Source organism: Polyergus mexicanus, unplaced genomic scaffold, assembly GCF_030449975.1.
Source record: "Polyergus mexicanus isolate NDT 795.1 unplaced genomic scaffold, iyPolMexi1.0 SCAF_13, whole genome shotgun sequence".
Taxonomy (NCBI): Eukaryota; Metazoa; Arthropoda; class Insecta; order Hymenoptera; family Formicidae; genus Polyergus; species Polyergus mexicanus.
The window spans coordinates 1,120,279-1,140,893 of record NW_027223333.1 but is presented as its reverse complement, the minus strand read 5'-3'; the positions used below and the strand labels follow the sequence as shown (position 1 = coordinate 1,140,893).

The window sequence follows — 20,615 nt, the reverse complement described above, 5'->3', positions numbered from 1 at the left end:
AGATTTTAGAATCTTTAAAAATTCTTTATTTAATAGTCAATTGCGTGACACTGTGCCTATCTCTATTTTCTTTTTGGAAAACTCCCAATAATGCTAAAATACGCTGAAATACATTGAAATTCTAGAAAGCAATAAAACAAAAGTAAAATATTTTCTAGTTATTTTTCAAGGAAATTACTACAATCAATAAAACAAGGAGAGATCGAAAATCACTATCTATATTACTAGGTTTCTAAAATCGCTCTCAAAGTTACTATCTTCTTGGCGATTCCTAACCTAGGAGCGCGCGCGGTTATTCGATAATAGGGTGACGACGAAAATAAAAGCGTCGCCTTTTCAAGAACATTTTCGAGACGATACAACGGAAAATCTCAAGCAATCCTTGAAGGAATCGTCCTGCCTTAACCGTGATCTGAGCTTAGACATCGCAGAAATGTCAACGGAGGAACAATTGAATTTTCGATTAGGACCCGATCCCAATGTCACTTATCCTATTCAAGTCCAATATTGCGGAAATTGTTCACTACCTATCGAGGTAAATTATGAGCAATTTTTAAAATTAATTATTGTGTGCAATAAATGAAAATATATAAATATATATTTTAGTTAATATAAAAAAAAAAAAATTTTGTTTTGTTTTAAAACTCTTATTAGATAAAAATTAAGATAAAGAATTATTTAAGTTTTTAGAGCTAAGATTTTATTTTTAATGGGACATACGTTTTATAAAAAAAAAAAAGGAATTAGTACCGAAAAGGTCAATAAGAGTTAATATTAGTTGAATTTTTAATTTACAGTATTGCGAATACTATCCTGAATATGACAAGTGCAAGCAATGGCTAGAGAGGAATTTGCCTACTGAATTTGAAAGAATTAAATTAGGTAATTATTGAAAATTGAAAAATCTTAGAATCTTAGAATAGTATTGAGCTTTTAACTGAAGGATCGTGCTTTGATCAGCCACAGAGGACGGCTCTATAGAAGCTGGCGGAGGAGAGGATGAGAAGAAGCGACAGAAGCGAGGTGGCAAGGGTATGTTGAAAACCAAAAAGAAGGAAGACATACCACGGTTAATTACAGTTTCTAGAGCACCCAGAGGAAAGAAGAAATCTGTTACAGTTGTGACTGGCCTCAGCACTTTTGGTAATATTGTCAATTGATTAATTTTAATTATAAATCAAAATGTGTGTGTGTGTGATTGAATGAATAAAATGCTTATAATATTTTTAATTTACAGATATAGATTTAAAGGTAGCAGCAAAGTTCTTTGGTAGTAAATTTGCTTGTGGGTCCAGTGTGACTGGGGATGATGAAATTGTCATACAGGGAGATGTCAAAGATGATCTTTTCGAAGTCATACCAGAAAAATGGCCACAAGTAAGTTATAAAAAAAAGGAGAACAAAAATATATAAATGTAACAATTTTTAAATAAAAAATTTTGTTTGTTAGATTGATGAAGATTCTATAGATGATCTTGGTGATCAAAAGAGATAAGGCTGCAGATATTAAGCATGCACAATTGTATTTAATATACTATTTCCAGTCACATGTTTTATTATAAAATAAAATGTACATATAAAATATATTTAAATAAGTTATGTTAAGATCTAGATTAAGTTTCTTCTTCTTTATATTCGTAATCGCCTCGCACATTTGCGACTATTTGCAGCACAGTTTCCAACTCTTCCTCCGATAAACGTTCCTCGCTTTCTTCAATCAACTACGCACAAAAATATAGAATAATTATTTCAAAATATCTGATTGCTAATCAAACTTAGACTCGAGACTTTTCTAGTGTTTCAATTAGAACTTTTTTTTTTTTAAGAAGGATACAATACCAATTGTATTTCGATCGGTCGAGTAGGGCAGAGATTGAGAAGAGCGAGCTTTTCAGCTTTAGTCAATTTGAAAGGCTCCATTGCTTTTAAAAATTCCTTAATTTTCTCTGGGTTCTGCGTCTTGCATGGCATGCTCTCTAAATATTTGATTGTCTGATAAGTGATGGTCGCCAATTGATTCGGCTTCTGTTTTTTATGGGATTTTGTATTTCGCAAAATATCTAAAACCTCGTAATTGCTCAAAAGAGTATTCCAATTTCCTTTTACACTGAAAAATGCAAAGATTATTTTTGCAAGTGAAGCAAATAGACTTAATATAACAATAACTTACACTTTCATGTCCTATACTTTCGTGTTTTTAGATGAAAAAGAGTATTAACGCTAATTCTGTTACGAGAGATATAAATATTTATTTTGTTTCTTTTATAAGAGGTTATTTAAATATTTTGAATTCCCAGGTTATGAAGATTAATAGGTTAATTATTACAGCTTTCAAAACATTAGTTGATACAAAACTAATAAGCCCGTGTCACACGCACGCGCTACGCAATGCGGATCGGATTTGGATTACGGACTGCGAATCATCGATCACCCAATCAACGAAGTAGTCAAGTAGCTACTTTGCTTTGATTGGGTGATATATATTCTGATGTCAATGGTCTCGGAAGGATAATATTTTTTCATGATACCTTTTTTATATATTCTTAGCGAAAAATAGAAAAATTGCTAAAGATTTTGCAATTTGGCTCCTAAAAATTGATAATAAATAATATTTATCTCAATGTCTATAAAGCCATGACTCAAGCCATTTTCGACTATTCCATTCTCTCTCTCTCTCTCTCTCTCTCTCTCTCTCTCTCTATATATATATATATATATATATATATATATATATATATATATATATATATATATAATATATGCAAAGTAGGAACAGTTTCAGAACACAAGCGTCTTCGTATAGTTCCTTTTATTATACGATATTAGATGATATAAATAATATCATCTTTGTCAAAATGTTTATTACATATAGAAGCATATTTAGATACTTCTTTTCCTATAGCAGTAAACCATTTTAATCTTAAATCTTTTCTTTTAGGTATACTAGAACAAAAATTGGGATAACTTTCATCAAATTAATATTAATAATATTTTTGCTTAATGAATTAATTGAGTAATCTGTTAATCTGTAATATTGACCATATAGAATTTTATAATGAATATAAACATTGAATTGTGATTTAATATAAAATATATAAAATATATCTTACTATACATTGCAAAGAAGGATTGACATATAATTGTACGGTTTTAAATGGATTAGCAATTTTTCAGGCATAGGATTCATTCTTCTAACCTTCAAAGTCTGATATTTTAATATCTTATTACTTTTTTTTTCATAACAAAGAGCGACAATTTTTACTTTTCAAATATTCTTTTGCATACAAAAACGCGTCGAATGAATAACTTATTTGAAAATCCCAGGTAGACATATTCGAAATATTCTCACATTTGGTGAAAAATTCATGCTATATAATATAAAATATATATTGAATAGTTACCTATGAAAAGTCACATTTTTCATGCCGTACTCTTTTTGACAGATACAGCATGACCGTACAAAATAAACGATTTTACTTTTTATTATGTACTTAGCGTTTTAGTTGCTATATGTACATCAGTGTGCACGTTGCTTTTGCTCTCGCTTCATGACGAGTCGTATATAAATATAATATATAATTAATATATATATAAAATATATCCATAAATGTTTTTTTTTTCTTATATTGTAATATAATTTTTATTCGCATAAAATTAGATAAATTATTTGTTTATATATTTCAAACAAATAAAAATTTTGTCAATAACGAAAAAAAATCAATTAAACATTATCATAGAAAATAATCTTATTTAATTGCTTATCTACTAAAAATAAATATACAAAAAAAAAGTTTGTTTTAGTCTATTTTAATTTTTCATCGTCATCCTCTCTCACGACTTCTTTTATACATTATATTATATTTATTATCATTATACTTTTGTATTCTTATTAATTTGAGATATATAATAGTTTTAATTTTATAAAGAAAGGAAAAGGGAGAAGGATAATATATATATATAATCTGCTCGGAGATATTAAAAATTATATAAATATTATTTCTCCATTTTTTTGTCTCTGAGAATATTAGTATTTCCATAAAATTAAAACTTTTAATATCTTATCTCTTGTACACATCCTATAAGTAAAACGTATTTTAATTAGTTGTGAAAATATATATCAGTATATCCACAAAAAGAAAGAGATTTTAAAATAAATTGCAAAATTTTGCAGAATTATGCTTTGCAAAGAATATATATATTCATATAAAGTTCGATTATCCTTTTTCTTAAATTATATCCTATAAATAATACTAAAAGAATCGGATAAAATACCATGTTAATTGTCAAAAATGAACGCACACTCCTTAAAGCCTGTTGAAACGCTTTCTCAAATCCAGCACTACCAACGTCCTATCGATAGAAAAAATTTATTGATATTATAATTTTATATTAGAAAAATACAATAAAGAATGCTTGACCTTTTAAACATGGTTTTTTTTTTATGAGATTAATTTTATGCAATACGTACAAATAAGGGATCTCTTATGACAACTATTCCAGCCGGATCATATTTTCCAAGGAGTTCAATCGTCACTTGATTATCTTCCGGTCGCATTTCATATAACTTATGAATAATATATTCGTCCATTCCGAATATCCAATCAAATTTGTAGAAATCATTTATTGTGATCTAAAAATACCATTTTTATCCAACAAAAAGAATTTTATATAAAGAAGATACCCCAACGATGACTCACTTGTCTCGCGACATGAGAGTAATTTGTAATTTCCTCTTTGCGAAGAGTAGACATTGCTCTAGGTTCCGGAGCATTGCCTACGTGATATTTCAGAATAGCGGCACTTTCCACTTCCCAAAAATCGGATAGACCCATTTTTCGCACTTGATCCTGAAATACTGCCTCTGCGATAGGAGAGCGGCAACTATTTCCTAGAAATAGCGAAGAAATTATACGAGAGACTCTAATTTAGTTGACTCTAATATTATCGTCTTTAAAAAAACATGTTTTTTACGCGCTCTAAAAAATGAATGCATTATAGATTAACCATATAGATATTTCATTTTCGCGGGTAATATACATATTCGCTATTAATTACGTAACGTTTAATAATAGTAAAGAAACTTATAATCTCAAGTGAAATAGTTTTGTTTTACAAAATAATATTAGAAAAAGATTACTTTTTTATCATATATATAATATAAAAGTAATCTAATAAATTCAATATTCATTCCTTTGTAAGAAAAAGAAAGTTGAAATTATATTACATCTAACTTCCATTTTCTATCTAAAATAATAGAAAACAATTTAAAAAATTACATAATCAATAATTAATAAATTAAAGTACCTAAACAAACCATAAGAACTCTCTTCTTTTGCGTCATTTCTTGATTCCTCTCACTAATTGCAAGTTATTATCTATAAGTTGCTAGAAAAATTAGAAAGAATTATGTAATATCTATTCAATTTTCTTAAAATGCGGCTCCCTTATGATGACAATGCATATTGTTGTGCCCAAAACCGCTAAGGAAGAGAGGTTTTTTGGAATTTGTACGCCCAAAGGATTAGAATCCACGCTTGAAATAAGACTCCCGGACTTTTGGTAGAAATTGATGTATTTCACAAAACTTGATACTCTTTTCACTTCGCGGTTATAGAGATCGGGCGCGATACGTATAGTACTTTGTTAGTATGCGATTGAGTGAGCGAACGAGCTTCGTCTTCGGAGCATCTCGATATATATACTTAATATATATTAATTAGATTGAGTGCAATGGTGATCCTTGTCAATTTGCCTCGTCAGCTGTTTACGTCAGCTTCCGAGAAATTGGCTTCCTTTTCCTTATAGTCACATCTCTTGCTTTATCTTATTAATAATCTTTTATTAACATATTTCTTTTCTTATTGCCTTTTCTTCAGCTATATTTAATGTTTTGCTTTGCTTAATCTCTTCTGCTCCACTTTAATGTTTTCTACTTTAATATTAAGAAATTGGGTTACAAGCACATATAATATACATCACTGCAAATTTTCAATAGAATATATATATTTATAAAAGTAATTACTTGTAAGTAAAGATAACATCAAAACCAATTCGCAAATTCAGTCATCTTTAAAGCTCCATTTTTTTCATAGACTTTAAAACACTAAAGATCTATTCTTTCAATTATGTTATTGTATGAGATATAATTTTTCACAAAAATATGACTTCATTAAACCACATATTCATATAAATGATATATTTTTAGGATTTTAATTCAAAGAAAAAGAATTATTCTCGATATTTTAGATGGTCATTTTAGGTAGTCATAGATGAAGAAAAATTTGGTAACATAAAATTTTATTAATTTATATTAAAACATATTTTCCTGAAATTGTTTTTAAATTAATATTTAGATTACTCTTTGTATTAATTTGCATATTTGTTTAAAAATACTGTTACACTTCTCAGGCATTGCTCATAGGCTTTTTGAAATCCTGCGCTACCAGCATCCTGCAAGAAAATCATAAAACCAATTTAATAATTCCATTTTGTTTTCTGATTTTATGAATGTTGAAAGATGACATACACGATACGGATCTCGTATTATGACTTCTCCGCTTGGATCATAACTTCCTAGAAGCTCCACTTTTGCCCGGCATTCCATTGGCTTTAGATTCTTTATATCATTTATATCTCGAATGTTATCATCATCCATGCCAAATATCCAATCAAATTTATTAAAATCATTTTGATTAATCTATATAAAAAAAAATTTATAAAAAATCTCTATAAAAAAAATCTATATAAATCTATATAAAAAAAAAAAATTTTAATACAATAAACAATTTGTAATAATGTGACTTGGATAATTCTAAATAATTGTTTAATTATAGTCATAATATTCATATATATTCATTCTTCTTATAAAAAAATTTCCAAAATTTTTCACATCAAAAGAGACCAAGATATTGTTATTTATATGAATTACAATGAGATAAAATTTGTATATTATAATTTAAATGTTTAATATCAGCTACAGTCTTACTTGGCGTGCTCTGTGAGAATAATTGGTGATCCCATTTTCCTGTAGTGTACTCAAAGCTCTATGATCTGGTATTTTACCTGTATGATATCCTATAATAGCAGCGCTTTCTACTTCCCATTGATTCTTCAAACCTCTCTTGCTTATTTCATTTTCAAATACAGCTTCTGCTATCGGTGAACGACAAATATTGCCTACAACATGAAATATACAAGTAGTAATTAATAAACATAATATAACTACATAAATCTTTTAGAATTTTTTTTCTCTTTCTATTATATATATTTAATATATTTACCTAAACAAATCATAAGTACTCTTTTTTTCTGCGACATTCTATATATATAAAATACAGTTTATACTTTTGTATATAAATAAAAATTATTTAAAAAATATTTTATACATTTCATATCACACGAACAAGACGATAATATTTAGGCTGGTTTCCAAAAAGCAGATACAAAAAGAGCGTTTTCCAGCAAGGTTCACAGATGGCAGTGTACTACACATTATCATATGATCGGCTGTCAAATGAAGAAATTTAAAATTCTGTATTTGATAGCCAATCCCGTGATAATGTGTAGTACACTATGTTATCTGTTTGCTGGAAAACGTCCTGTATCATACAATTAAACCACAGATCAAACTACGCTTAAAGATTGAAATTTGATCAATCAAAACAAAGAAATTTTAGTTTCTTTTGTTCTGATTAGTCAAATTGCAATCTTTAATGTCCAATTTTTAATGCGTAGTCTAATACGGGCTTTAAACGAGAATGGCATCTAGGAGTAAAGTTGAGTTTGATTGACCAATCAGGAGACAAAAAAAGGAGACAAAAATTTCTTTCTTCTGGTTGATCAATCAAACGATATCTACATACGTGAAAGATTTTGACATCTAAAGATGCCTTTACATGGCAGCGTTAAGCGTCGAGCGTCTGCGCAGAAAAATGCGCAGAATTTAAACGAGATAGATTCTAGGCTGAAATTAAATTCTGCGCAATTTTCTGCGCAGATACTCGACGCTTAATGCTGTCATGTGAAGAAATCTTAACGCTCCCATGTAAAGGCACCTTAACTCTATACATAATCTAGTTGTTACTATAGGTTGACGTTCAAGTGGCAGAAAACAGTTGGCAATACTGACGGGTATTAGGGATTAAAATGTTTCGCGTCGAATCTGATGATGTTCCTTTCCAGTGCATAACGTTGTACTAAACACGTGGTTACGATTGTAATTATTGAAATTAAGGCAAAATACGCAGCGCATCACGCAAGTATGTATATTGTTTTATTCGCTATATACAAGGATCTGATTTATTTGCAATACAATGGACTCGATTAGTCCGGGAATAAGTTATTCAACATACATATCGTAGCGGCATTTCGGCCCCCGTATCGCCCATTACTACATATATCAGAAAAATATTATTATACAGTAACAAATAAAACAGTTCACACTTTCAATTCATCGTATCTGTGTTAAACCGATTAACAAGTCGAATTTACATCATTTGAATTCTTTATTTTCTCACTAATATCATTACTATTAGACAAGATTGCACAATGTTATGTATATCATTGCTTGTCTCAAGAGAAAACGTACAAAATATGTAAAAAGATATACTCCCTGTTTGACAGAACGACATGTGAGTGTACTTTTGGCGAGAGATTTTCCAGCAACTGATTTTCTGTTTTGCAGAATGCCATTGGCCAGAGATTTTTTACATCCCAGTCCCATCGAGGAGAAAAGGAAACACAAGCTGAAAAGACTTGTGCAGAAGCCCAACAGTTATTTTATGGATGTCAAATGTCCGGGCTGTTATGCTATCAAAACTATATTTTCCCATGCCCAAAGGCCAGTAGAATGTGATGGATGCCGTACGATACTTTGTACACCGACGGGTGGAAAAGCAAGACTAACGGAAGGATGCTCTTTTAGAAGAAAAGTCCAATGTTAATTTTACGTGATGTATTTAATGCTTTTCTTTATATTCGATAAATAAATACCATCACATTATAATATTCTTTTGTTATTGAACATGTTTTACTTGTATATTATACAGAATATATTGGATTGAATGCATAAAAGATTTGTACTAAAGATATTTTTCAGAAATTTGAAAAATTAGATCTTCATATATATTGTTAGTTTATAAATGATAAATTGCAATTATCTTGCAAAGAACTGTTTACTATTAATAAAATTAAAATAAACTTGAAATAAAATTGCAAAACTATATTTGAATTAATTTTAATTAAATTTCTTTATAAAATATTGAAAAAAAAACTTAATTTTTATAAAACATTTAAAATTGCGCTTTAAACATATATTATTCTACAGTTTTTACATTGATTTCTAAATTTTATTTTATTTTCTATACATGTGAATATGTGTGTATGCAATATAAATAATATTATATCTGTAATTTACAAAAAAAAAAAAAAAAAAAAAAAGGACAGATATTATCATGATCTTTTATTTTCATATATATCAGGGATCATTTTTATAATAAATTCGGCAATATGTAACAGCGAGAGAGAGTTCTATGGTACTGTATTTCAAGATCTCGAATCTCATGCACAATATGCAGATGAAACAGATAGCTTCTATAAATATAAGCTGCTGCGCACATGCTTGCGTGCTATATCTTTTATAGTTTATATTTTACGGCAATATTCTAATTGATAAAAAAAAGAAAAAATTTAAGAATGTAAGATTGCGTTATATGCTTGAAATACTCCAGGAGCGACTTCCACTGATCGAGATTTCAGGGATAACTGTAATTAAAGAAAAAGGAATAATTTTAAAATTGCGAAATTTTTGAGAAACTATAAAATAAATATAATAATCTTCCTATGTGATTATCTAACTAGTGGTTATTTAAAAAATTATACTCTAATCCAGAACAAAATTACACTAGATGATAGAATGTGCCCCTTGGAACCAAATAATTATGATCTGATTAATTTCTTTAAATAACCATTAAAATTTCCTGGAACTAATTGCATTGGAAAAATTAAAATGGAATGTTCTGTATTAAACATACTGTGACATCAGGGTTGCCTGGTTGGATCTTCAACTCATTCAACACCCAAACATTGTTTGTCAACTTGAGAGACTGATAAAGCATGTCTTGGCCCTCCACGTTTCTCTTGGCAATTGTGAAAACATTGTTTTGTTGCATTTTTTGTACAACTTGATCCGCAGTCAACATTACTCCATTTAGTGTATATTGTACCTGCAAGTAATATATATATATATATATGTCTTAAAAATTTTTATCAATTACATTTTGTAAACCTTGCAGTATATCGTTTCCACATAAATATATATAGACGTGAAAGTTGGTGATATATTAATACCTCATTTTGTGCAGGTATATCTTTCCAAGTTGAAAGAAATACTCTCTTGTCCAATTGGCCATCCTCTGCGAAGTACACGTTCATTGGGACGAGACACGCGAAGTAGAAAACGTCGATATTGTTCTTGATAGCGACTTGAAGATTATTTAAGGGCTCCATGCGTTGTACTGCACCCGAGGTAGACAATATAACATTCGTTTCTATACTCGCTCCAGGATTCAGGGGAGCCGGTACTTGCAACGGAGCTGCCGGCGTTAGTCCAAAGCTATTTTTGTTAAGCTGTATCGCGAATCCTCCCATGGGTTGCATCGCCTTATTTGTGAAAGTCATATCCATGCTAATCTGTCCGTTCCTACAATGTCGACATGACATTTCAAAATTATTCGTACATTGAAAAATGATATGTTAATCTATATTAATTGCTATATCATGTATATAGTATTAATTACTTTCTCGTGAATGTACCCCAAATGTCGAAGCCCTTGCCTTTTTCGGCTGGCAACCAGTTAACTTTGGGAGATATATAAGATGTGGGACCTTGGTTAAAGCCGAATATGTCGCCGAGCAAACCTGTTGTACTCTGGGAAACGACCGGCGCTGCGGTTGTGCTATCGGTATTGCTTAGAATCCCGTCCAAACCGCCGCCTAGAAGATCTAGTCCTAATCCCGCTGATTGTGGCGCGGGTGTCGGTGTGACTATTGCTGGTCCACCTGAAATAAAGAGTAAGCATTGAATATTACCATGTAAATAGATGTATTAAAATAACAAATCATATTAATTGAATGTAGACAATAGGATAGTTTTTTTATCCGATTTAAAAAATAGAAAAAGGTAACATACTATCTAAAAAAAGGCAGATTAGGATATTTTTATATGTACACACAAGACTTGTTAAGTTTATATGTTATTATGCATTTTAATTTTCCGGTTATCAAATCTAGGATTCACCTACCGATGTCCATACTGAGGAGGTCGCCTATCAGAGAATCTTGAGCGGGTATAACCTGCGCGTGAGGCTGTGCATTTGTTGTACGGGCAGAATCTTCGTTTGAATTACTTCTAGCTGGCAAGGACTTTCTAGCGCCCGCGGCTCTCCCCTCGACGAATGCCGTCGGAGGTTTGTGATATACGGATGCCAAGCTCGAGATATGACAAATCAATTCGTCCAACAGCGTCGGCTCTAACAGATCTGTTTCTTCCGAGATTAGAGGTTTTTCCGCGAGCACCACCTCTTTAGCCGCCGCCGGATCGGTGCTAAGTAGCCGCCAATATATAAAACCGCGGTCTCGCAGATCGGGATTGTCAGAATCTTGTGTCGCCAGACTGAGTACTTGCTGAACCAACTCTTGCGTATCTGTCGGTCTCTTGAGAAACAGTTTCACAATCGCCGTGAGCAGTTGAAGCTGCACCTGTGTGTTCTCGTCGTGGAATCCCTCGAGGAAGCTCTCTAATAGTTCGTCTGCATTATCGATACGCTCCGCGTATTCTCCAATGATCCAAATCATGGAAGCACGCGCTTCTGGCTCGTCAAGTGTGTCCAGATTCTCGCATAGGGTCGAAATTATGCTCTCATACTTGTTAGGATATTTGCGGAAGATATCTTTTATTACCACAATCGCTTCTTGAACAACATAATTCACCTGAAAAGAAAAAATTTTAAAATTTAAAAAAAAAGATCGTAAATAATCAAATAATTTTAAAAGATCAATAGTATATTAAGATTATCAAAAGAATAAATTTGATAATTCTCTCTGCTTCAAGACATCTTTTATTTAATTACCTTGGTTTGTATCAGGTCTAGCAATGTGGACACGCAACGTTCTGCGGATGGTTCAACTTTTATGGCGCAACGACCGATAGCCCTTACAGCTTTCCTTACAAAGTCCACGTCAACCTCAGTAGCGTATTCTTTCAGTTCCGATAGAACTTGTGCGATATTAGCCTGGGACGCTAAACGAATCATAATATCCAGCTTTTCCAGTTTTACATATATTGGATCGTTATATTTGACAAAGAATACTTTCATCTCATGTTTCAAAATATCGGGTCGCTTCTGCACGATGAGATTGATGTTTCTTAATGCGACGTATTGAACTTCCGGCTCGGAGCTCAATAATGTGACGAGAGGAGGTGCTAATTTCTTCGTAAGTGTGCCGACGAAATCCGATTCGGATTGCAACATCTCCATCAGTTTCATTAATACCTGTGTATCAAAGTAAATTCGATTAATATAAAATCGTCAAAAAAAAAATCCCCAAAAAATAAAAATATTAAGACATTTATTTCTTTTAATTCTTAGATTCTACAGCTAATGTGATAAATTGTATAAAATATGATTTATTTAGTTTTTCTCTTTTTCTGGACCTATAATTTATTCATATTTACCTTGACAGCAGAGAGCACGACTGCAGCATTAGCATGCGCCAGACGTGGAGTGATTCGTTCGCAAATGCTTTGCGCCTCGCGATCGTCCTTAGGCGAATAATTCGCCAGTGAATCCAAGATGAAAACTTGGCCCCATTCTGTACATTCATTGAGGGCCGTCAGTAGTTTGTTTATGGTCTGTGCATTCATCTCCACTAACGGTTGACCGTTTGGACTCGCCTCGTTGATCTCGGACAATGCAGCTACTGCGTTTGCGACAACCTAGCAATAATCGTATTATCATATTATTTAATCTTATAATTTTTTTAAGAATAACTATTCAGATAATTTTAATCCCTTTGGTTTAAAAATGTCTCTTTTACCAATTTTTCTAATAATATATTTTATGAAATATATGCAGACATATAGTAAAATCTGAAAATGTTGATTTTTGCTATTGTATTTAAAGTCTATCAAGCTATGACAGAGTGGAAAGCTAGTGTACCATTGGATTGCTGTCAGACAGAAGATCCTTCAATTGATCCAGAAATCCCTGGTCCTCGACCAAGGCCGCGTTAATGTCATAAAGTTTGGCGACGCACACGGCTGCGGTCTTGCGTACATACGGATCCTCGTCCTTCAGGCACTTGCGCAGCGGCTCACATAGATATTCGGTTATCTTGTCGACGCGTATACATCCCATCGTGCGAACTGCTAGCGCGCGAATCAGCGGATTTGGGTCCTCGCAATCCTGCGCAAAAATCGGGCAAGCCAGGGATTCAAGTCTAGTCACAGTAGTGGCTATCTATCTCAACCCATGAATTTTAACAAAATAGAAAATAGCATTGGTACCTTTGTCATCGGAGATGTCGCTAGCTCCTTTTGCGTGTCAGAACGAAAAAGGTCAAATTGGTCACCGTCACCATTTTTCATTAAGTGTTAAATACTATACTTATCAGTCATTTATAAAATAGTATATGATCAAGAACTGGTCATTTTTTAAAGAGCACAAGGTATCGCTTATATTGTAAGTTCTTTTTTTTCTTTTATACAATTGCTCTGGCTTTAAAAGAAAGTTAAATTACGAATGTTACACCAATATCAGCATCATGCAAATAAAGATAGCTTAAACAAGGTACGTATATATATTATCTAACATAGAAAAGAGCATATTTACAGAATATTTATATTATTTGTATTATAAAGTATTATATTTATAACACGAATTATAGATTCATTAGATACATTGAAATTTTGAGAATAATATAAATTATGTGTGCATTTAGTAAATATGATCTTTATACAAGCACCAATTGCAATTATATATATATATATATATATATATATATAAACGAAATAACATTTAAGGAATCACATTCTTCATGCTGCTGCACATTAGAAATTTGAGAGTAAGAGATTAACATTTGAATTTATCATTTTTCCAGATAGTATTTGCATAATTTCAAAAATTCGATTTAAAATATATTTGTCACAAATATATAGCAATGCGGAAAAATATACAATTTGCTTCAAGCGGTTTGAGTAAAAATTGAAATTTTTTCACAAATCAAAGAAAGTTACACATGCTCAATATTCCATGAAAATAAGATTGTTTAGTGCATTAGCGTGAGGAAAGTAATATATGTATCGGATTTTATAAATTTCTCTATAAATTTTTATTTAATTATTAATCAATCACATATAAATATATATATTAATATAATAGTATACACTTAATGGAGTACATTCTGGAATTTGGTTTTGCATACAAAAAGATGTTATAAAAAAAGGAGATGTTTCCACACGTTACATTATTATATAATTTGATCATTCAAGTAATAATAAATTATTATTAAAATATAAAGTATAGCAACCAAAGTCCAGACCCTATCTCCCTTCCCCTTTCCCTCTGTGCTCTTTGAAAAATAAACAATTCAGTCGTAATGAAGTTACGAAAAAATTACATTCCGTCCTGCAGACAGCCCTGTGCAAATTGTAATTTGCAAAGCACAGTCTGTATACAGTGCGAGGCACGCTGTAAAATAACTACAGCGAGGATAATATCCGATAAAGAGACATATTTACAATACCGACGAGAGAGAGAGACTGAGTGTCATCAAGAATACATGAAAATGAACAATTTTTTCAGCTTGCCTCTCTTTACAGACAGACTCTGAACATTATCCAAGTGTCATCAAGAAATATGTAATATAGAGGGTAAAAGTGCGTTATATAATAAAATTGTGATCACAAATTAGGTTTACTAGTTTCTAAGCTACGTTACCTTGACGAACGTGTTGACCGCCATGATAGCCATGTCCGGTTGACTCTTGGCGTAGTTCATCAGATACAGATACACCAGTTTTTTCAGCTCCAAATTGTCAGTCTGCATGCAATTCACGACGTCGGGAAATAACGCGGACACGTCTTTCCCGACTGTCATAGAAGCAATAACCTGAACAGATAATTAATGATAGATATGTATTATTAAATAATATAATGTTATTGCAACATAAGTGATAATATATAAAATGTAGTATTTTTAATAAATATAGATTTTGTTCTATATTATTTTAATTATCATTAAAATTAATTATTTTTATTCTACATTACTTTCTAAAGTAAACACTTTATGTAATTACTATTATCTTATACATAATTTGTTTCATATTAATTAGATGATTCGTAATAAGTAGAGCAACGCAATCATAAAAATATATATCTTGTTAGTCTACAGTAATGTATCGTTTTTTAAATTTTAGAGATACAAATAATTTGTTTCTCTTTCTTTGCGTATTAAAAAATAAAAGCTTTTTAACTTTTTTTTTTTTTTTTTTTTTTAAAGGAAGTTTGAAACAACATATAGTAATAGATTTTTATGTTTACCTTTTTTACAGCTTCCTTTTTCTTTTCTTTTTTCTCATTATTAAGTTCTGACTTGAGTTCAAATATCTCCCCCTTCTTTGTAGTGGTAAAATATTTTGAGTCGGTCATCTTGTCTATGCAGTATAACATGTAATAAAATATATAAATTATATAAATTTGCAATCCAAGAATAAAATGTCACATATTAAATATATATAGAATATCAAAGAATTTTATTTTTATCTCCTTTCTTCAATCTAATATCTCTAACTTGTTTATAAAAATGCTAAAGTCTCAATAATTACTTAACCATAAGCAATTGTAATAATATATAAACTTATTTAAAATAAAAGTAATGAATAAAACCGATAATTTATGTAAATTTTACTACACAAGTGAAATTTTACTAAAATTCGCTATAATGGCATTATCAAAGTATTTAATGATAGGGTCAAAGCAGCAAATGTGTGTAAAATGCAATGGATATGTCAAAATTCACATCAGCTGAGGGGAACTCTGATGAGAGAGGAGGGGGCGGGAGGGGTGGTAATTTCGAGATGCCTGCAGTAAAATTAAGTAAGATTTCGCTATACAGTTTCTTCTACGATTTGAACTGGCACCGATCGAACAAGATAAAGGTCCAAAATCTCACTGTCAACCTTAGCTATATAGCATGGATCAATGTCCCGCGAATCTATGGTGTCATAACGCTAACTCCCTCGCCGATTATCTTAACCGGGTGTCAAGCTCTACATCGAATGTAGAGCTCGTCTCAATACTGCAGACGTCTCGAAGACGGATACGGGGAGGCGATAGGGAAACGCGGCGTTTAATGCCGATAGAACGGGATAAAAGTGTGAAACGTTACGGAGTATCTCGAACGGTTGCATCTGGAGCGGAGCGAGCCGCGGCAACTGTTCGCTTATTAATTACCTATCTATTTTGTAGCGAAGGGGCGGAGAAGGGGCGATCAAAACAATCGTAAATTATCCGACAGATAGCCGGGTGAACGGAATCGAGACGTCGCCCACCCCGAAAAAGCTCGTATTCTAGTAAAGACTGTAGGCGACACTGTATACGATGACACCCCGTTGTATGACACTTCGCCGCACGCTATCGGAGAACGCAGGTTTCACGCACATGTAGAAGACAGGTGGCAAAGATTCATGGAGTTATCGATAAGTAAAATGACTCCGATTGGTTATTTCTAAATGTGGAGCGTGTGTACTTGACATTAGGTCTGCTATTTATAAAGATTCTCAAGTTGTGGGATCTTGTAGGATAAAGTAGCGTTTAATCGACCAATCAGGACAAAAGGAGCAACGATTTCCTTGTCCCGATTGGTCAATTAAATGCTACTTTACTACACGTAAAATTTTCGAACGCACCCATACTGTAGTAATATATCTTAATATAATCATCCTTTCTTTGTATATTCGTTCGTCTATGCCTTAAAAAAAAAATTTGATGCGATCTCGATTTTCGATAACGAAAAATGTCGTGCTTCTAGACTAAATATATATCAGAAAATATAAACAAATGCGTGACAGAAAAGATTTATGAGTATTCGTAAACGCGAGTAGGTGTGTGAATTATCTTTCTTCTACGTGAGTTTAAGTATGCTACAAGTTCCGGAATCACTCTCGAAAATATTTACTTCGAAACACAGCACATTCAATATTATTAATTTTCTATCTGCTGAGATAGTTTTTTAATAGAGGTGGATTAATTTTCGTCAATTCTTTACATATATCTACAATAAAAAAAAATAGAATATAGTTAAATTTAATCAATCAGTTGGACACCAATACACTTCATTAATTTAATTATTTCACAAACTCAGTAATTATTCAATATGTCAGATATATTAAAATTTTTATATCTTATTATGTTTTTTACATTCTTGAAATAATTATTTTGTGAAACACTTGATTTATTTGGTTTGCAGCAAAATTAAACTATCAAAATGGCGTTACGCACCTATGGAGACAAACCCATAAGTTTCCAAGTAGAAGAAAATGGAGAATATTACTGCATTGGATCGGAAGTTGGCAATTACCTGCGTCTTTTTCGTGGGTCTTTGTATAAACGATATCCTGGCATGTTTAGGAGGTCCATAACCAATGACGAACGTAAGAAATTAGTGGAGCTTGGATTAAGCCAACACGTTCTAGCATCCAGCGTCTCGTTATTGAGAGCTAGCGAGGTAGAGGATATTATAGAGGGCAATGATGATAAATACAAAGCTGTATCTGTGCATTCAACTGAGCCACCGGCACCCAGAGAAGGTAAATCCAAAAAGTCGATGGCATGGGTGCCCAGTTTGCCAAACAGTTCACACTTGGATGCAGTTCCTCAAGCTACGCCAATAAATCGTAATAGAGTGCACAATAAAAAAGTTAGAACGTTTCCATTATGGTAAGAAATTCTATAATAAAATAAATATGTAATTTTATATTATACACAGCAATTATAATCCTAACACATTTTACTTTCGATATAGTTTTGATGATACAGATCCATCAGCAAACTTGGAAAATGCAGCACAACAGGAAATGCTCGTCCCGATCCGTTTAGATATGGAAATTGAAGGTCAGAAATTAAGGGACACTTTCACTTGGAATAAAAACGGTACGTATCTGTAGATTCAATAACAAAAAAGACTTTAGTAAATTATACTTTTTGTTTTACAGAAAGTCTTATAACACCCGAACAGTTCGCCGAAGTACTATGCGATGATCTAGACTTAAATCCATTAACGTTTGTTCCTGCAATTGCGCAAGCGATAAGGCAACAAATAGAAGCATTCCCACAGGAAACTATTCTAGAAGATCAATACGATCAGCGAGTAATAATCAAGTTAAACATACATGTAGGCAATACGTCTTTAGTAGATCAAGTAGAATGGGATATGTCTGAGAAAGAGAACAATCCGGAGAAATTTGCGATGAAGCTTTGCGCGGAACTCGGTCTCGGCGGAGAATTTGTCACCGCAATTGCTTACAGGTAGAATAATAAAGCTTTTCTTTACAATTGCAAAATTGTATTTATCTTATGCAGAATGATACGCTATACATGCACAATATGAGTTGCATTTTCTATTATCTAATTTAGTAATGTTTAATCTATTGAAGGAATATCAGCGGGAATAAACGTTGAAAAAAATGTTAATTATTTTGAATATTTTTCTCATGATTTATATTTGCAGTGTACGCGGACAATTGTCGTGGCATCAGAGAACGTACGCATTTTCCGAAGCGCCGCTCCCTACCGTGGAAGTCCCTTTTAGACCTCCGTCAGAGGCCGATCAATGGGCACCATTCTTGGAAACTTTAACGGACGCGGAGATGGAGAAGAAGATACGCGATCAGGATCGAAATACTCGGTAAGAATTAACTGTAGTCTTAATTGTATTTTATGATAAATACAGGCATATCATTCATTCGCTTATTTTCTCTTCCAGACGTATGCGACGTTTAGCAAACACGACACCTGGCTGGTAGACCGCATTTAGAAAAAGAAACCCAATACAATCCACATTTTTCAACGAATACTATTTCAATTTTTGGTATATACCCCTTGATATTTATAGTATTAAGATAAAAGTCACAATACAATTTTTATTTCGACACTAGAATATAAAAAATCCGCATAGAATATAAAAAATGTAGAAACAATTATTTGAAAAAATAATGGATACATGGTTGCATGGAAGAAATGCAACATATTATATACATAGTCAATGGTGTTTTTATATCTGTGCTGCTCATGGAATTCATTCTTCATTATATACAAAATGTCGTAAATCTAATGGGCTATCCATATAAATTTTTTCAATTAATTTGGAATCTATTTTTCATGTATATTTATTTGATAAAAAAATCTGATTTCTTGTTTGTTGAGTACTAGATATAAGTAATTCTATCCGACATATATACATAGTATAATTTACAATGTTATTGACATATATTATATAACATTTTTTATAGTATCATGGTCTGATAACTATATATGTACTGATACACAACTTTTTATAGTAATCAACTTTGATAGCAAGGAGAGAATATAATGATTAAAATTACTCTCTTTATATAAAAAATTATATAATTGATAAATTGGTTTTGAATGCTGCATATCTAAAATATTTGTTATGCTTTATATGAGAAAATTTATTATAATTACGATATTTTATTTTAATCGGCCATAATCGTACGAGATAACGTCACGTGATTTTATACTCATTCATGATAAACTGTCACTCTGAAGTATATTATGTCGGCATGGGTGTTATCTAACATTTCAACATCTCATTAATCACGCGCATCAGTATCGTGCCGATTAAATGCGAAAAGAAAGAAAAAAAAAACACTGTGCAACAGATAATGTCCATAAATTTATATGCATAATTCATTCCGCAAATATATGAGGATGTAAATTACTCGATACTTCATCATAATATTTAGTTTTTATTCATATAAAATGTAAGCATATATATTCTACTTTCCGAAAAATTCGGATAAAAGTAGAATCGATTCCATGACGAGAGAGAGAGAAAACAGATCTTTATATTTAGCCTATACTGGACTGTACTGGACTATAGACTATAGACTGGCGATGACAGGACCGCAATAGGCTTGATTGGTACCCTTAACTGAGAAATATTTGTCTTTCAATTCGCTCTTCATAATTAATTTTCAAATATGTATATAAGTAATTTAATATGTCTCAGTATATCTTCCTTTTTCCACGTATCGGACAAATCGTTTCGAAATAATTGTATTGAATAGAAATTGTTGAATCCCTGTAAAAAATATTGATACACGGCGAGGCTATTCGAAGATCTATTTTTTCTCGCTTTCTTCTTCAAAAGTATTTAATTTATCCTAAAGAGAGAAAAAATACAAACAAGCGCAATTAATTCGAACAGATTCCCTCCCTATCTCTCGTTTGTCGTTACGTATATGTAAAATACATGAAAGGCAAAAACGCAGGAGGCAAGATGAAGCAATAACACGATTGACCACGACGTTCGTCGTCG

At 31.8% G+C, this 20,615-nt stretch overlaps 7 protein-coding genes across 11 annotated transcripts; 3 read left to right on the top strand and 4 right to left on the bottom strand.

Annotated features, from left to right (window-relative positions):
- Positions 1 to 280: 280 nt before the first annotated feature.
- Positions 281 to 1,611, top strand: Denr (density-regulated protein). Its single transcript, XM_070306609.1, has 5 exons — positions 281 to 535; positions 798 to 882; positions 961 to 1,143; positions 1,238 to 1,377; positions 1,451 to 1,611. Exons 1-5 carry the CDS (start codon positions 434 to 436, stop codon positions 1,493 to 1,495), a joined length of 555 nt encoding a protein of 184 aa, XP_070162710.1. The 5' UTR covers positions 281 to 433; the 3' UTR covers positions 1,496 to 1,611.
- Crcp (CGRP receptor component) lies at positions 1,521 to 2,442 on the bottom strand. Its single transcript, XM_070306610.1, has 3 exons — positions 2,171 to 2,442; positions 1,840 to 2,107; positions 1,521 to 1,721 (listed from the first exon to the last, which is right to left on the bottom strand). Exons 1-3 carry the CDS (start codon positions 2,176 to 2,178, stop codon positions 1,614 to 1,616), a joined length of 384 nt encoding a protein of 127 aa, XP_070162711.1. The 5' UTR covers positions 2,179 to 2,442; the 3' UTR covers positions 1,521 to 1,613.
- A 1,465-nt stretch (positions 2,443 to 3,907) lies between these two features.
- LOC138938647 (low molecular weight phosphotyrosine protein phosphatase-like) lies at positions 3,908 to 6,237 on the bottom strand. Its single transcript, XM_070305812.1, has 5 exons — positions 5,305 to 6,237; positions 4,698 to 4,888; positions 4,469 to 4,630; positions 4,273 to 4,350; positions 3,908 to 4,076 (listed from the first exon to the last, which is right to left on the bottom strand). The coding sequence occupies exons 1-5, from the start codon at positions 5,339 to 5,341 to the stop codon at positions 4,059 to 4,061; spliced, it is 486 nt and encodes a 161-aa protein (XP_070161913.1). The 5' UTR covers positions 5,342 to 6,237; the 3' UTR covers positions 3,908 to 4,058.
- Positions 6,238 to 6,239: 2 nt separating this feature from the next.
- LOC138938648 (low molecular weight phosphotyrosine protein phosphatase-like) lies at positions 6,240 to 7,495 on the bottom strand. Its single transcript, XM_070305813.1, has 4 exons — positions 7,281 to 7,495; positions 6,986 to 7,176; positions 6,527 to 6,697; positions 6,240 to 6,450 (listed from the first exon to the last, which is right to left on the bottom strand). Exons 1-4 carry the CDS (start codon positions 7,315 to 7,317, stop codon positions 6,367 to 6,369), a joined length of 483 nt encoding a protein of 160 aa, XP_070161914.1. The 5' UTR covers positions 7,318 to 7,495; the 3' UTR covers positions 6,240 to 6,366.
- A 652-nt stretch (positions 7,496 to 8,147) lies between these two features.
- Rps27 (ribosomal protein S27) lies at positions 8,148 to 9,004 on the top strand. The gene is made up of 2 exons (XM_070305814.1): positions 8,148 to 8,258; positions 8,684 to 9,004. The coding sequence occupies exon 2, from the start codon at positions 8,685 to 8,687 to the stop codon at positions 8,940 to 8,942; it is 258 nt and encodes an 85-aa protein (XP_070161915.1). The 5' UTR covers positions 8,148 to 8,258; position 8,684; the 3' UTR covers positions 8,943 to 9,004.
- Positions 9,005 to 9,521: 517 nt separating this feature from the next.
- On the bottom strand, positions 9,522 to 16,712 carry Ap-1-2beta (adaptor protein complex 1/2, beta subunit). Of its 4 annotated transcripts, none has more exons than XM_070305690.1 (12): positions 16,511 to 16,712; positions 15,599 to 15,711; positions 14,997 to 15,167; positions 13,565 to 13,591; positions 13,218 to 13,463; positions 12,734 to 12,994; positions 12,129 to 12,551; positions 11,301 to 11,988; positions 10,797 to 11,058; positions 10,348 to 10,699; positions 10,032 to 10,223; positions 9,522 to 9,762 (listed from the first exon to the last, which is right to left on the bottom strand). In XM_070305690.1, exons 2-12 carry the CDS (start codon positions 15,704 to 15,706, stop codon positions 9,688 to 9,690), a joined length of 2,805 nt encoding a protein of 934 aa, XP_070161791.1. In that variant the 5' UTR covers positions 15,707 to 15,711; positions 16,511 to 16,712; the 3' UTR covers positions 9,522 to 9,687. The 4 variants fall into 4 exon arrangements, with proteins under 4 accessions (XP_070161791.1, XP_070161790.1, XP_070161793.1 ...); XM_070305689.1 differs by lacking the exon at positions 16,511 to 16,712 and adding an exon at positions 16,446 to 16,494; XM_070305692.1 differs by lacking the exon at positions 16,511 to 16,712 and adding an exon at positions 16,171 to 16,240.
- Positions 16,713 to 17,024: 312 nt separating this feature from the next.
- Positions 17,025 to 19,537, top strand: Snr1 (SWI/SNF related, matrix associated, actin dependent regulator of chromatin, subfamily b, member 1). 2 transcript variants are annotated; one of them, XM_070305693.1, is made up of 6 exons: positions 17,025 to 17,160; positions 17,526 to 17,995; positions 18,081 to 18,208; positions 18,271 to 18,583; positions 18,786 to 18,962; positions 19,041 to 19,537. In XM_070305693.1, exons 2-6 carry the CDS (start codon positions 17,544 to 17,546, stop codon positions 19,078 to 19,080), a joined length of 1,110 nt encoding a protein of 369 aa, XP_070161794.1. In that variant the 5' UTR covers positions 17,025 to 17,160; positions 17,526 to 17,543; the 3' UTR covers positions 19,081 to 19,537. The 2 variants fall into 2 exon arrangements, with proteins under 2 accessions (XP_070161794.1, XP_070161795.1); XM_070305694.1 differs by having other exon boundaries at positions 17,025 to 17,184.
- The last annotated feature ends 1,078 nt before the right edge of the window (positions 19,538 to 20,615 follow it).

Excerpts from the sequence above, each read along its gene's own strand:
- Denr (XM_070306609.1), top strand. The coding sequence starts at position 434 with ATGTCAACGGAGGAACAATTGAATTTTCGATTAGGACCCGATCCCAAT. Across the intron at positions 536-797 it reads ATTGTTCACTACCTATCGAG|TATTGCGAATACTATCCTGA; the intron begins GTAAATTATGAG and ends TTTAATTTACAG. Across the intron at positions 883-960 it reads ATTTGAAAGAATTAAATTAG|CCACAGAGGACGGCTCTATA; the intron begins GTAATTATTGAA and ends TGCTTTGATCAG.
- Ap-1-2beta (XM_070305689.1), bottom strand. The coding sequence starts at position 16,467 with ATGCAACCGTTCGAGATACTCC. Across the intron at positions 13,592-14,996 it reads CGGTCAACACGTTCGTCAAG|GAGCTAGCGACATCTCCGAT; the intron begins GTAACGTAGCTT and ends GACACGCAAAAG. Across the intron at positions 11,989-12,128 it reads TAGACCTGATACAAACCAAG|GTGAATTATGTTGTTCAAGA; the intron begins GTAATTAAATAA and ends TTTTCTTTTCAG.
- Snr1 (XM_070305693.1), top strand. The coding sequence starts at position 17,544 with ATGGCGTTACGCACCTATGGAGACAAACCCATAAGTTTCCAAGTAGAA. Across the intron at positions 17,996-18,080 it reads GTTAGAACGTTTCCATTATG|TTTTGATGATACAGATCCAT; the intron begins GTAAGAAATTCT and ends CTTTCGATATAG. Across the intron at positions 18,209-18,270 it reads TTTCACTTGGAATAAAAACG|AAAGTCTTATAACACCCGAA; the intron begins GTACGTATCTGT and ends TTTGTTTTACAG.
- Rps27 (XM_070305814.1), top strand. The coding sequence starts at position 8,685 with ATGCCATTGGCCAGAGATTTTTTACATCCCAGTCCCATCGAGGAGAAA.
- LOC138938648 (XM_070305813.1), bottom strand. The coding sequence starts at position 7,317 with ATGTCGCAGAAAAAAAGAGTACTTATGATTTGTTTAG. Across the intron at positions 7,177-7,280 it reads AGTACTTATGATTTGTTTAG|GCAATATTTGTCGTTCACCG; the intron begins GTAAATATATTA and ends TTCATGTTGTAG. Across the intron at positions 6,451-6,526 it reads TAATACGAGATCCGTATCGT|GATGCTGGTAGCGCAGGATT; the intron begins GTATGTCATCTT and ends ATTTTCTTGCAG.
- Crcp (XM_070306610.1), bottom strand. Across the intron at positions 1,722-1,839 it reads GACCGATCGAAATACAATTG|TTGATTGAAGAAAGCGAGGA; the intron begins GTATTGTATCCT and ends TTTTGTGCGTAG.
- LOC138938647 (XM_070305812.1), bottom strand. The coding sequence starts at position 5,341 with ATGACGCAAAAGAAGAGAGTTCTTATGGTTTGTTTAG. Across the intron at positions 4,631-4,697 it reads ACTCTCATGTCGCGAGACAA|ATCACAATAAATGATTTCTA; the intron begins GTGAGTCATCGT and ends TGGTATTTTTAG. Across the intron at positions 4,351-4,468 it reads TCATAAGAGATCCCTTATTT|GACGTTGGTAGTGCTGGATT; the intron begins GTACGTATTGCA and ends TTCTATCGATAG.